Source organism: Sander lucioperca, chromosome 9 (genome assembly GCF_008315115.2).
Source record: "Sander lucioperca isolate FBNREF2018 chromosome 9, SLUC_FBN_1.2, whole genome shotgun sequence".
In the NCBI taxonomy this organism is placed as follows: Eukaryota; Metazoa; Chordata; class Actinopteri; order Perciformes; family Percidae; genus Sander; species Sander lucioperca.
Window position 1 is genome coordinate 35,747,420 of NC_050181.1, and position 14,822 is coordinate 35,762,241.

Below are 14,822 nucleotides of genomic sequence, written 5' to 3' on the forward strand. Positions count from 1 at the left end.
TATTCTGACAATAAGGTTTTAATTAAATGAAGGAATGGAATTAAGCAATATGAAGAATTAATTGGTCCAAAGTATGCTTGCTACGGTAGTCGGTGTTACTGGTGTTACATGGTGTTTGGGCATACACTGATTACATTATTTGCCCACCGCCCCCGGCTCCCTCTACATTATCCATTACTAATGTTTACCTGACGGAGACTTCTAGTGGCAGTGTAAATTCTGAGTCTTGTCTGTCAGGAGCGAAGGCAGAGGTTGCGTGACATTGTTATAGAGCCGCAAAACCTCTTAGGCTGCGTTCAGACTTACATTAGCACTGCGTAAAAAAACACAGCCACCTCATTAATTTCAATGAGACATCTGTGTTGGCAAGACGGGGTTGCAGACACGTAGGGCTACAGCGGAAAATATACAGGGTTGCCTGGCAAAAAAGTTGAACCGTGCTAACCTTTTCAACTTTTGCAATATCATACGTCAACGCACCAATCAATAACGTGCAAGCTCACATCTGTGGCAGATTACTCTGTAACGTGAATGGGTTACTATAGGTATGGATATATATAATATATATTATATATCCATATTATATATATATATATATATATATATATATATATATATATATTAGATGGAAGATGAAATTATTGTTACCATGATCATATTGTAATACAAATCGTTTTTCATTACCGTGGTGTCTGAAAAGCCTTTAAACTCATGGATCCCTTACTCTTACTGGACTTACTGGATTGTATTTCATCTTCATATGCCCCCACAAACACGCTCACTTGCGTTGTTTTAACTCCATGCTGTTTTTGGTCTGAAAACCATGTCAGGGAGGAGACTGAAAAGGGGGAAAAAAACTGCTGTGTACATCCCGTTTTCATCGTTACTTTGTTTTAACCAGGAGCACAGTCTGTCCCTAAGTCGTTTTTATACCTACAAATCTGTTTTTGTAACAGTCATAAAGGGGTTTTGTAATACACTACACTATGTTGCCTTGTCAATAGGGGAGCCAGATCAGAAATTGTTCATATGAGTTGTTTTGGAAGGCAATGACAGGACGTTATTTGATGTTTAGTTTGGGTTTGTAATTTTTTTTCTAACATGTATGTAAAAAAAATTGTACTGCACACGAAGAGGGACACTCTGTGATGAGAGAAGAGGGGGGAAGGGCACAACCAGCCAAAATGGCCAACAGGGATAAAGAAGAGGCCGAGAACTGTCTGTGTGCTCGCTAGAGAGCTGGAGACACTGCCAGGCAAAGTTTCCATGTTTAACCAGAAGGCATGGAGACAGGAGAGAGAGAGACACAGAGAAACAAAAAGGAAAAAAAGAAAAAGAGAGATCGAATTAAAACTTAGGTAAAAGAGACCAAATGGGAGTAAAAAAGAGAAGGAGCAAGAGAGAATGTCCAGCGAGAGTAAGAATGCAAGAGAGCAAAGGACAGAGAGAGGGAGAGAAAGGGAGCGAGACATCCAGAGAAACTGAGAACAAGAACCAGAGAGAGAGAGAGAGAGAGAGAGAGAGGGGAACGGAATGTGCTGACGCTGTGTTTCTTGTCTGAACTCCCCAAATTAATAATCAGCAGTGGTTTAGCCGAGCCGTGCCAGGAACAGGAGTCTACTGCCAAGCCCCGGCCAGGCCAGGCCCTCCCTGCTCCCAGCGTTACCCCCACTCCTCACCCATACCTCCTCCCCTCATCCCCCAGCTCACAGCCCTGCTTTGGGGCCGAATAGGAGGCACTGCCTGCCTGTCCGGGCCAGGCCGGGTCGGGCCTGGCACACTGCCACAGGGCTTTTGCTTGTTCAGGAGTTTTGATTAAATCCTTTATTGTGCTCCACTCACGCAAAGAGCTAAGGCGAAACACCGAGCAGGACGGAGCGGAGGGGAGGAGAGAAAGCGAGAGGGGAGAGAAGAAAAGGGAAAAAAGGAGAGGGAGGGGAGGGAGGGAAATGGGATCTCTCTTTTTTCCCTCTTGCTTTCTCCTTTTCTCTTTCTCTCGGAGTGAAAAGATGTTTGATTTGGTCTATGGGGAGTTGTAAAGTAGATAAAGTTTTTGCTCGCCATCAGCAGTCTGTTTTTTCTCTCTTTTTTTTGGACTTTTTTATTTACGCTCCTCTGAATAAAGCCTCTTTTCATTCTTTTGTACGTTTACTAAATTGTTCTGGTTTTCTTATCATATATCGCATCAGCTAGACTACCAGACTACAAACTACCACAGTAAGATGCATCACAAGCTTCAAGTGTTCTCTGTGTTTTAGGTTCTTTTTTTTTTTTAATACTTTCTGAACAAATGCAATTCAGAGGACTAACTGCTGCTGTGCTTTTTTGCAAAACAGGTGTGCTTCATGCGAAATGGATACTAAAATCCACCTCATCATATTTTATTGTGTTTCTCACAGATTTTATATATGCTCACAACATTATACAAGCTCTGTATCCAACTGCTCCTAGTTAACTGTGCCCTTGTCCGGGCTGCAGCACCCCCATGGTCTTTCAGAGGCTTTGTGCCAGAAGTGTAACAGTGATTTGTGTTGTTGTTTCAGCTGTTTCTGTGCCGGACCTGAGCGAGCAGTTCACACCGCCAGAGACTGCTCCTCCAGCCCTTGCCAGCCTGATCCAAGCCATAGAGAAGAGAGGTATATCCATGTCAATCGGCCAACATTTTCGTCTGTCTCGCCTCTCCGTCTTTTCGTCTCCGTTCAACTGTCTCCCTCCCGCCATCTGCCTCTTGCTCTCATGCCAGCCTTTGCACAAGTGTAGACATATACATGTGGATCCAGTCAGGCAGTCACACAGATAGGTAGAAGTGCACACACATTCACGCGCACTCACAGTAACCCTCAGTTGGTCAGTGACTTGATATAGATTTCCTACACTAAAGTTGCGAATGTGGTTTAAGTCAGAACAGTTCTCATTGGCCTCACTGAGAGTCCTGCGCAGTGGGTTTGATTCACACTATGGTATTAACAAATAGCGCTCAGTGGGACTCCATTCACAGTTTTGAGTCTTTTTTCTGTCATTCCTTTTTTAGTCTGTCTCACACACACACACACACACACACACACACACACACACACACACACACACACACACACCTAGAAAAGAACAAACATGCATTGACTCTGTTCTTGTAAATATTGCTTGTGCAAAAGCATTTCAAGGACCAACTCTCCCCCAACTGATTGATCACCTTCTCTCTGTTGTTGGATGTGAGACTGGAATGAAAACAACACACAGCTGAAAGTTTGTGCGGAGTATTTCCAAAACAAATATCTGTCCATGTGCTTTGTCACGTACAACTTGTTGCTTATAAAATGACATTGTCCAGCCGGTAATACAATGTCTGTATTGAGTGTCTCATACCATTGGCTTCCATGTCTTTTACATCGCAGTAGATTATAAAGTCCAAGTCAGGCAGCCGTAGAGTCATCCCCTACATTAGAGTGAGCTTCTGGCTGCAGTGAGGGCTCGGCTCGCATGTGCATTTCATTTTATGGATAATTGTACTATTAAGTACTATTGCTACCTTTAATTCCCCTTCTCTTTTCTACTTTGCACCACTTAACTGGGTTCTGTTTTATGTACTTGACTACATTTTTTGTTAGCTCAGTTGTGCGAAAATGTATTCAACTGTTTTTTTTTTTTGTCTTTCTCAGGTTTGGACTGCAAGATATTGTACAGGCCAACTGTTTCCTCAGGTTCAGACAGCCCAGTGTACAGCCTGAGCTCTGGTGAGTAAGTCTGAGTCAGAAATGTGCACTTATTACTTTTTAAATTACTATTTGTTATTGTATTGTTTAAACTGTCAAATATTAATTTCACTATCATCTTTAAAAACCAGTATTATATATTATTTATATATATATATATATATATATATATATATATATATATACACATTACATACTAATACGGAATGTTTTCTAAGCATGCACACTGTTTTTCAGCAATGCTCTTCGTGTGTCATAAGGTTACTAAACATATTTTAAATCAGTGAAAGTGGCCATCTACTGTTGGCCATGTACAGTACATCTCACCTGCCTCATATAAATTGGGGGAGAATACAACCCACAACAGAATGGAGCGTTCAGATTCAGGTTTCTTTCTGGTTGATTGAGTTTGGTGTAGAGGTGTTCCTGGCTAAGAATTTACATAGTCAAATCTGATTGGTCAAGCCTTGCCTATAGTCGACTCATTTTTTTGCTCATTGATATATATTCTCATTTGTGACTGAGAGCGAGCGAGAGAGAGAGAGAAAGCTGCAAGCCACAAACAGCTGTTTCTGTGTGCCTCCCCCTGCTGATTTAAACAGAGAAGTGTTCATAAATTCAAAAAAAATATTTAGCGAATCTATTCGAAAATAGGCTTTTTATTATGAATTATTGGGAGAAACCAAGCAATTCTATTTAAGATAACTGTTTCATAACCACATTTTCCCGTCACTGCGATGATTCAACTGTGAAAATGTGTGTGAAAGTGAAAGTGTGTAAAAAAAGAAGCTAAATAGCTTTGTATTTCTTTGGGCTCCAGAGAGTGAGATGTGTCAGAAAGATGTGGGGTACCTGTCGGAGTGTGTCCTGAACTACCTGAGAGACCTCCCGTCCCCCGTCATCCCTGCCTGTATCTACGCTCACCTTCAAACTGCTCTCACACTGCAGCAGCAGGTCCTACAGCAGTCAGCAGGTGGGTCTCATCTCATGAGGAAATGCTTTAAGTTGACATTTTTATTGCCTAAACACCCATCTTTCTAATTAGGAAAGGGTGTCATCTTCTATGTATCTCTGTATGGTAAGGGTTTGTTAATGGGACATTAGCTGAGGTTTTAGCTGATACAAATCACAGACTCTGTACATTACTGCCGTGTGCTTTTCCAAAGCACACCGTTATTTTTTTACATGAACTGTTGCTACTTTCCAGGGGGATTGCAGTTCATGCTGGTTCAGCTTACCTTAAAATTGCTTGATATAAATAGGCAGTTCATCAGAGGGAACATTTTGCCGTTTCGTTCTTCTTCCTTCTCTTTCTTTGTTTTTTTTGTTTGTTGAATAATTAATTGTCAAAGTTACATTATTGTCGCACGGTATTGCAGTTAAGAGATGGAGCTGTTCTGAAAATAGTCAGCTGCCATAAAGTATTGAACTGATAATCTGTATTGTTGGAAAATCACACACACCAGTGAGGAACTGCTTTTAAGACTCCTAACTACATTACCATATGACCATAACATTACTTTTGCTTTTGCAAAAAACTCAAACCGACTGCAAGTTGATGTTCATACATTTCTACCATGAACTGAAACCAGTGGCGCCTGGAAAATATGCATTTATCAATCTAAAAACCCATGGTATGCTCTGGAAAATAGTCTACGGTAATGCTAAGCAATTTGCAGTTATTGGGCTTAAACATGCAAAGCCACCAGTATATTCTTGAAAAGATCAACTAAAGTTATATTGTCTTACATCTTTATTGGTTTTTGACTGCTTTAGATCTAGTATTGTGAAAATAACACTTAATTCTAGAAGTCGACCTGTACTTGAAACAGGCGAAATAATCTCATGCTCTTGGTATTTTTTTTGCTTGTTTTAAGAAAATATTTTTTGGACTCATTAGTAGAAAAATGATTTATTAAGATTCAGATTTTATGTATGGTAGACAAAAATGAGATTTTGTGCGGTGTAATAGAATAGCATGAGCCCAAAAAATGAGCTATGTGCTTGTGTCGTTAGAAAGGCACCATTCATTGCTTCCCTAACTGTAATTTAAGTAAAAGAATTGCACAAGACCCAAACTGAGCCTTATATGCAGCTGATCGAGGTCAGTTGCATGTCAGCGTTGATAGAATAGAGCCAAACATCGGTAGAGGATGAGCTCACTGAGGCATGCTAGCAATTCTTCAGCTGATTCTCCTCTGCACAAGGGACTCTGATTTAATTTCAGAAATATACTAGACCTAAGACTTGATGGAGATAAAAGTGGGAGTCGGGATGTCTCAAATGCAAGCTAAACAGTATGTACGAAAACCTAATCTAGCAGCATATTCTTTGTTAAATATCTTGACTCTCCTGAGATTCTCCATATGTGATAAAACCTGATAGAATTGTGACAATAGTTTTATGTCTAGATCATCTTCATAGTTATTTGAATACTTTTTCCAGATGGTGCAGCTGCTGGAAGCCATGACAGAGAGGTAAGCCTGGTCCTGGAGAACTCCACCTCCGTCCCTCTCCATCACCGTCTCACCCTGCAGTACCTCCTCACACACCTGGCCAAAGTCACCCAGGCGCAGGCCAGTCATGGCCTGGACACACACACATTGGGAAAGATCTTTGGACCACTGTTGATACGGACAGGCCCCTCCACCCCTTGGTTAGTTTTGGTTGATTGCTATCTTCTACTGTACAGAGAAAAAAACCCTGTACAGTTGAGAAAGAAACTTGGATTTGTCAGTTCTGTGAAACATTATGCTACTAAACTTCATATGCAAATCCAGAGTCTGAATTGATCAAATTTGTCAGATTGGGAGTCTCAGCTATGTATTTTTAAACTTGCTTTTGATCGATTGATTGATTTTCAGGTTGTCAGTGGATGAGGAGTTCCCTGCCCTTGTGGTGGAGAGGCTGCTGATAGAGAGAACTACAGAGCAGGACCTCACTCCTCCAGGTATGTTATTCTTTAGTAAGGCTACGTATATAATTTACGTTATAATTCAGCATAAAGAAATGTTTATTTATGTGCAGTAAAATGATGATTATATTAGCTTTAATACAATATAAGATATTTCTGTCGTATTTTTAAAAAGTTTCTTACAGACAACTTGATACGTGTAGGTACATTTTTAGCAGATGTGTTAAGTGACTGTTGGGATCCATGCCATTAGTATAACATGCTTTTCATGTTGATATTTGTGTGTCTATGTGTGTGTCTGTTTCCAGTTCTTCCAGCAAAGCCAGTCAAGTCGAAAATGGCACCATCAGCCATGACAGACACAAGCAGCCTGCTGAATGATGCTGAGTGGTACTGGGGAGAAATCTCCAGGTAAATTACCAAAATAGATTACTCTTACTGATTTTGATCAGCGGTAATACTTTGTTTGAATATACACAAAACAGCTTCCAGAAATCGATGTTCCTCATTTGACCTATTTATGATCGTGGAAATTATGTTATTATTTAGCTGTTAGGGTGCAGCTGATCAGGGTTAGTGTTCTTGAATTATGTACTGCATGTCATGGTATTTGCAGAGAGGAGGTGAATGAGAAGCTGCGAGACACTCCAGATGGCACCTTCCTGGTCCGAGATGCCTCTAGTAAACTGGAGGGCGAGTACACTCTCACCCTCAGGTACAGAAACACTACTGTCCCCCACACCAGTTAGAACCGCAATTGAATAATTACTATAGAAATAAAAAAAAATGTGGCATTCAATAAGAAAAAATAGACTTTTGCTGAAAGTTAATATTCAATCAACATGTGCAGCCATATGTCCTGTTATTTTCTTTTTTTCTCATTTGGCTCTTGTCTCCCCCTGCAGGAAAGGGGGGAACAACAAGCTTATAAAGGTTTACCACCGAGACGGGAGGTATGGCTTCTCTGAGCCTCTTACCTTCCTGTCTGTAGTGGAGCTCATCAATCACTACCGCCATGAGTCCCTGGCCCAATACAACGCCAAACTGGACACCAGGCTTCTGTACCCTGTCTCTAAATACCAACAGGTTGGTGACTTTGTATCAACAAATTCAACTACAAGCAAAATCCCTCTGCAAGCCTTCTTTTGATTTAAAAATCCTTGATCTCATTTTTTTTATGAATAACAATTGAATTGTGTTTCATTGTTTCGATGATCAAAGCGCTGATGTTTCTCTCATCTGCATTTTGCACGGCTCAGTTAGTGAAGGAGAACAGTATAGAGGAGGTGGGAGAGCAGCTGAAGGTCTATCACGAGCAGTACCAGGAGAAGAGCCGCGAGTACGACTCTCTGTACGAGGAATACACACGCACCTCACAGGTATGAGTTCAACAAACACACACACACACACACACACACACACACACGCACACACACACATACACACAACAGTATGATAAATCATACTTTGTCTCCTGTTTGTATTTTTCATATACTGCACAAAATATAATCATTACTTACATCATTTACATCATTTATGTCTTGATAACCGATACAGTATATCCAGACAACAAAACAATAGTTATTCTACTTTAGAAATCTGGTTATAGCCATAATAGAAAATTAAAATGTAAATGAGAATATAGTTAATTTGAGTTACATAACAATGCAACAGTTTTTTATGAGGATATATTCAAAACCCATTAGGTAAAAAGATTAGATTACATTATGAATGTGTGCAGAACTCCAGTAGAACTAACAAAGATATAGATAAGTGCTGGGTATATATGCAATGTGTAAGAAACTTATCTTATTAGAGTAAGACAGCATACTAATAATATTATAATAATAATAATAATAACTTTATTTGTATAGAACCTTTAAAAACAACAGCTTACAAAGTGCTTTAACAGAAGAAACAAAAGCATAAACAAAATAAATATAAATATAAATATACACAGCACATCAATACACATAACTACACATGCAACAAAAGATTGGGCAGCTTTAAAGGACAGGAAGGAGAAAAATAAAGAGTTTTAGTGATAGAAGATAAGTGGAAATAGCAAGTTATAGGAAGAGAGTCAGTAAGTGGCGATGAACAGAAAAAAGGCAAAAGGATAAAAAGTATAAAAAGACAGCATCACATAAAAGCAAGTCTATTAAAATGTGTTTTAAGAAGTGACCTCAAAGAAGTCACTGATTCAGCATGCATTCACCCGCCTCTGTGTTACCTTTTATATTACACTAGTAACAGTAGAGTGTCTCAACCTGAGTTTTAACATAAGCAGTTAGAAGACCAGATATGTGTGATAGCAGCAGCGAAGGAATAAATGACTAACACAATAAATCATAAAATGGAAAGTCACAGTCTGTTTCTCTGTTACTATTTCAAACAGGAGCTGCAGATGAAACGCACAGCCATTGAGGCCTTCAATGAGACCATCAAGATCTTCGAGGAGCAGTGTGAGACTCAGGAGCGCTACAGCAGGGAGTCTTTGGAGCGATTCCAACGCGAGGGCAACGAAAAAGAGATTCAAAAGTAAATTCATCTTAATGTGCATGCCGATTCTTGATAATCCGGGTGCAATGCAACGGATGAATACAACTTGTTTTACTAAACCATAAAGTTGAACCAATGTGCTAATTTGGAATAGGATTTTGTCACAATTCTTTATTTAGCATTTGCACACCTTCATAGCCAATCTCTCAAATCAGGATCCAGAGCAACTCGGAGCGTTTGAAGTCTCGTGTGAAGGAGATCCACGACAGCAAGCGTAAGTTAGAGACGGACCTGAGACAGCAGGTCTCTGATAACAGAGAGATCGACAAGAAGATGAACAGCCTCAAGCCAGATCTCATGCAGCTCCGCAAAATCAGAGACCAGTACCTAATGTAAGAATGAATTAAAGATTTACTTTGTGTCGGAAGTACAAAACAATGTTGCAAATATAGGCATTCACGCACCCAAACACATTCACATACAAATTTAAATACTCACCTATTAACTTCATATCTTGCGAATGATTGGTAAACTGTCAGCATCAAATCTGTGGTGTTCTGGCTTTGCAGATGGCTGACACAGAAGGGGACAAGGCAGAAGAAGATTAATGAATGGTTGGGCATAAAGAATGATGCTGATGAGTAAGTCTTTGAGATGAAGTAACAGCTCAGCAACTTGTGCTGTGATGACTGGGTGCTGCAGTATCTCCACCTGTAATTTAGGGAGTGGCTGGAGCTCAATGTTTTAGTCGTTATATGACCTGTGATTGAGTATCTGCTGCTTTATTTCTTTCTCCAGTTCCTACTCACTGGAGGAGGATGAGGGTTCACCCCACCATGACGAGTGTACCTGGTATGTGGGTGACATCAAACGCACCCAGGCTGAGGAAATGCTGAGAGGCAAATGTGACGGGACCTTCCTCATCCGTGAGAGCCAATCACAGAAGGGCTCCTACGCCTGTTCTGTAGTGTACGTTTTGTTATTATTTTTTATGTTTTAGTATGATAATTTATTTATTTATCCACTTAAATAACTGACCAAATGTAGAAATTGTTAGTTTAATAGCATGATATGTCCTAACAATCCAAACTCGGGCTGTCCACCTTAACCCAAATTTGTTACACGCCACAAATTTTTTTGACGCATTAATGCAGGTTCTGTTATAATTGATCATGAAGCCCCTATACATTATGACTGGAGAGTTTTAAATATGTCGGATTTCAATAGATTTTCCCGGTAATTGTTTTGTCTTGTTAATTGGTTTCCAATAATAACTATACACACATTTGCATGAAGAGTATTAAATACTTGACAAATACACCTTTTAAGTTTAAATGTGATTAATCATAATTACTGTAAATATTTTGATTGATTCACAGCCCTAATCCAGACACTATAATATTCATTGTCACTGTAATCTTCTAGCTATGATAGGTCCACTGCATAGTTTCTCACCACCCTGAGGCACTAACACCTCAACGTTTGAGAGTGGGTTTGCAAGCGAGCAGAAAAGTCAAAATGGGAAATTAAAAGTAGGAGCTTCAAGACACATTGCATTAAACGAGTGGTGACGTGATTGCAAGTTCTCACATTAATTCCCACGCAGTTACAATTATTAATAGACCTTTTTCACGGCAGACATTTTGACTCGGCATAGCAGGCAAAGCCAAATTGCATCGAGGGCTCCATCAAGTGTCCCAGTAAGCCAGGCCTGTGAGCAAGCATGCACAATACTAGGACCCTGGAACTAGATCAGCTGAATGGAATGCATTCATTTTTAATGTTATCAAATTTCCTCCAAGAAAAGCCAAAACGCCTGCTATGAAAAAGTAATGTATAAATTGACAACATTTTACCTAAGCCAATGTGGAGCAACTGTGTAACAATGATCTCTGTCTTTCTTTCCAGTGTGGAGGGGGACACCAAGCACTGCGTCATCTACAAGACGGCCACAGGTTATGGATTCGCTGAGCCCTACAATCTGTACTCGTCCCTCAAAGACCTGGTGCTCCACTACAAAAACGTCTCCTTGGTCCAACACAATGACCAGCTAAATGTAAATCTGGCCTACCCAGTCCTGGCCCGTTCTCAGAACCAAAACCAGCACCCCAGATGAATTATCCACCATCAGTGTACACGCCAACCAGGGTGGCGAAACTGAATTTTTACTCATATGCATTGAAAAAAAAACAATCCTTTGAACAATGCTTGTTCTTGTTTGAGTGGCAAAGAGAAATAGACTCAACAGCCATGATTTGAAATTCATACATTTTGGTGCTAATTTCCTGCACCAACCCCAGTCCAGAAAAGAGCACTCCTTGCTTCCAGCATGGCTTCAAAGTAAACACACAACTACCGTTATTGAAGCACTGTACAGTTAGCCTGGCTAACGCAGTGAGTTTTAACTTGAGGAGAGTGATGCATTAGCCAGCCCTGACTGTACAGTGTCAGTTATGGAGAAAAAAACTGTGAGAAATTCACAAGAAAATAAAGCAAACAAAATGTGGTTTTGAAGATCGTGGAGAAGAGGAAAGAAACCAGATGGAGGGATGATGGGAAGATTTACAGGAGGCACTTTTGTTTTTTGCCTGAAAACGTGATAACTGTCCATAGACAAAGGCCCGATCTGTTATCCCCAGACTGCCTGCAATCCCTCTGTAGACAAAAGCCTGAGCTGTCATCCACTGAAAGGACTGGCTTGGCTGAACCAGGCTGCTCGCTTCACACCTAAAGGCGGCTGAAAAACCGTGGACCACAGGGTGTAGTCACTGAAGCCGAGAGGGGCGTGGGAGGGAAAGAAATTGCTGGGGTTGAGGTTTTTATGGGTTTTGAAAAGATTGATTAAATTTAAAGCTTGCTTAAGTGCCATAGTAATAGCTTTGAATGACCACAAGCCTGTGTCACTAGAGGGGGGGCACATCGAGGTTGAAAGAAGGAAGGAGAGAATGAATGGCTGTCGACATAGACAAAGCTTTAAAAAAACATACACACATATAGGTATATTTTTTATGAAATGATCTTTATTTCCAACTGCTTTGGCTTGTTGCTCTCTCTCTCTCTCAGTGGGCCTCCTTTTGAATTGACGAGGTACAACATAGAGTAAATACTGTACTGCAGGATAAAAAATGCATGGTACATATTTGGTGTATTGTGAATATATAATTTTAATCACAATACACTAGATGGAGAGGTACATTGATAAATGCAGTTCCACATGATTCAGGTTTCCTTCTAAATGGAAATTGTGGAAAGACTCCAGCATCAAACGTCTCTTAGTTTCAAACTTCTTCCTTCTTTTTTTCATCCTATTTGATACTGTAGCATCTGTAGCCATTGACTTAGGGCATAACTGTTAGTGCTCCTCTTATGTGTCTTGTTTCTCTATGCTAAGGACACTTGCAGAGCATCAATCTATGTGATTATTGTAACTTCGGTACTGTATTTGCCTTGTCTCTAGTTAGATTAGACTGTTTTAGCGGTACAATGTCTTTGCAGATGTTTATTGTTTTTTTTTTTAATGCAGATTTACTTGCGGTACTTCCTTCCCCCTTTCACGCTTCAACGCTTTCAACTATTCATTTCATCCCAAGCTTGACTCAGAGCTGTAGAACATTTGATGTACAAAAAAAAGAAAGCAGTAATATAACTCATGTACAGTATATTTCAGACACATGCAGTCAGTGTATGTGACTACACAGTTTCATCACTGTGTTTCTTTATGTTTTCAGAATATTTGCTATGCTCTTAGATTCTGTTTAAGGAAGCACAGTACCCAGCTAATGTGAGCCAAATGAAGGATGTCTTTTCATGTAGCAAGAAAGAGGAAAAAAAAAAAAGAACCAGGCCGTTTGCCATTTAGCATGGGCTCTGTGGTCTGAGAGATTATCTAGTGCAGTATGCATGGAGTCCTTCATTTGGATTGTTGTTTTTCTTGTTTCACTTGGCACCAGTGGTTGATAATTGTACTTTTTGTACTGCGAATACAGTATGATGTGTGGTAGTACTATGCACAACATATGTGGATAATAAGTTTTTAGATTTACAGACAGTGTTCTGAGGTCAGTCCCCTCCCTCTGTTCTGTGCTGTGGCAGTGACTTTCTCCCATTTCCCTCATGTCCATTTGGCTTGAGGTAAAGATTGTACCATCGTTGTTCTATGTCACCTTCAAAGCACAGTCTGTTTGTGTAGAGGCAGGGTTATTCAGTAATGGTTGTGTGGTCGATAAAAATGAAAGGTGTCACGTGATGCCGCTTTTAAATTTGATTTACATAGTTGATTTCTTGAGAGAATGAATGAATATAAAAAATCTCTAAAATTTCTAACATATAGTAGACTCAGATTGCCAAATAGAGAAAAAAAAATATTTTTGTAGAAAGGCATAGAAGAGTCACACGTTGTTGGCAACAAAAAGTTTTAGAATTAAAAAAAATGCACTGTTTTTAAAGGTTGCACATTTGGCATTTTGGATTTGTTTTAATTTTTGTTGGAGAGGGATATAAATTGAAGTGAGATATTCACCTACTCTTCTGGTCATGAAAGTCAATTATGTATGTTTCATCCGAAGACCTAAGCTTCCGACAAACACAATGCTTTTTCCGCATAGTACCATTTCTGTTTTTGAAATGTTGATTCACAATTTTCAGGTAGCGACATTTTTCCAAACAGACCAGTCGCATTTTCAAATGATTAACCTAACTCGGCCTGAAAAGTTTGAATCAAGACATCATTTTGATTTCAGTCAGGATGAATCAATGGGAAACGGCGGTGCTTCTGATTAGAGGGCTAAACACATGTGAGCGAGAAAGATTAGAAGTGCCTTTAGTCATTGTGATGAGCTCGTATTCTCCTCGTTGTCATTGGAGCATCGCAAGATGGTGCCGCCACCACCACCATTTGCTGTGCCCCGTGGTTCACACATTTGCCATTTATCAAAGACTAAATGGTATCTGGCAAGTGTGTGTGTGTGTGTGTGTGTGTGTGTGTGTGTGTGTGTGTGTGTGTGTGTGTGTGTGTGTGTGTGTCAGTCAGCTTGAGCAAATCTGAGCACATTCTAGATTTTAGTTGTGCCTCTTTTGTTGTTACATCTATAGTTGTTGTATATTCCTTATGTCTATGGTGGGGGCTGTACAGTAGCTTGGTGCTCTCTCTCACTGTGCACCAAAGCTAGATTTCTTTGGTGTGTTTTTATTTTTTTTTTATTTGTCTGGTATATTTTTGAGAAATCTCAGATAAGATAGAAATGTGAACCGTACACATCCGTGGCCCAGCCCAGTTGTTTGAAGCTCATTTGATAAGCTCTCAAGTTAATGCATGCAGCATTTCTCAGTGTTTTATATTACGAGTCAGTTCCTTTGCGAACAGGCAATCTGGTTGAGTCATCCACCACTGCTGACACATCCATTATCCAGTTTGTTGGACCAACACTTTTGTGACTGCACTTTTTTTTTTTTCTGTTCCACACACTCGTGTGTCAACGCCCAACAACCATAAACTCACAGACAGTGGTGAAGCTCAGTTGTCAATAGTGTTTTTAGTTGATAGTTTTAGGGCTTTCCATACAGTATATCAGGAGTGATTGACAGTTTTCTTTATGATATACAGTGTACAGTATATGCTTTTGGTATTTTGGCGCTCAACAGCTGTCATGTACAGTAATTCTGATGCTTTTTGGCTGATTGCAATGTTTTCATTATAG

The 14,822-nt window shown here is 39.9% G+C and overlaps 1 protein-coding gene across 4 annotated transcripts in view; it reads left to right on the forward strand.

Annotated features, from left to right (window-relative positions):
* Positions 1-13,547, forward strand: part of pik3r2 (phosphoinositide-3-kinase, regulatory subunit 2 (beta)) — a 33,046-nt gene extending 19,499 nt beyond the window's left edge. For all 4 annotated transcript variants that reach the window (XM_031281049.2, XM_031281051.2, XM_036004915.1 and 1 more), the window contains 14 exons: positions 2,544-2,636; positions 3,657-3,731; positions 4,531-4,683; positions 6,156-6,366; positions 6,575-6,660; positions 6,933-7,035; positions 7,241-7,339; positions 7,530-7,710; positions 7,884-8,003; positions 9,023-9,165; positions 9,342-9,518; positions 9,696-9,767; positions 9,925-10,095; positions 11,035-13,547. In XM_031281049.2, the coding sequence (XP_031136909.1) occupies positions 2,544-2,636; positions 3,657-3,731; positions 4,531-4,683; positions 6,156-6,366; positions 6,575-6,660; positions 6,933-7,035; positions 7,241-7,339; positions 7,530-7,710; positions 7,884-8,003; positions 9,023-9,165; positions 9,342-9,518; positions 9,696-9,767; positions 9,925-10,095; positions 11,035-11,242 (1,892 nt within the window). In that variant the 3' untranslated portion in view covers positions 11,243-13,547. The remainder of the gene's footprint in view (positions 1-2,543; positions 2,637-3,656; positions 3,732-4,530; positions 4,684-6,155; positions 6,367-6,574; positions 6,661-6,932; positions 7,036-7,240; positions 7,340-7,529; positions 7,711-7,883; positions 8,004-9,022; positions 9,166-9,341; positions 9,519-9,695; positions 9,768-9,924; positions 10,096-11,034) is intronic.
* The last annotated feature ends 1,275 nt before the right edge of the window (positions 13,548-14,822 follow it).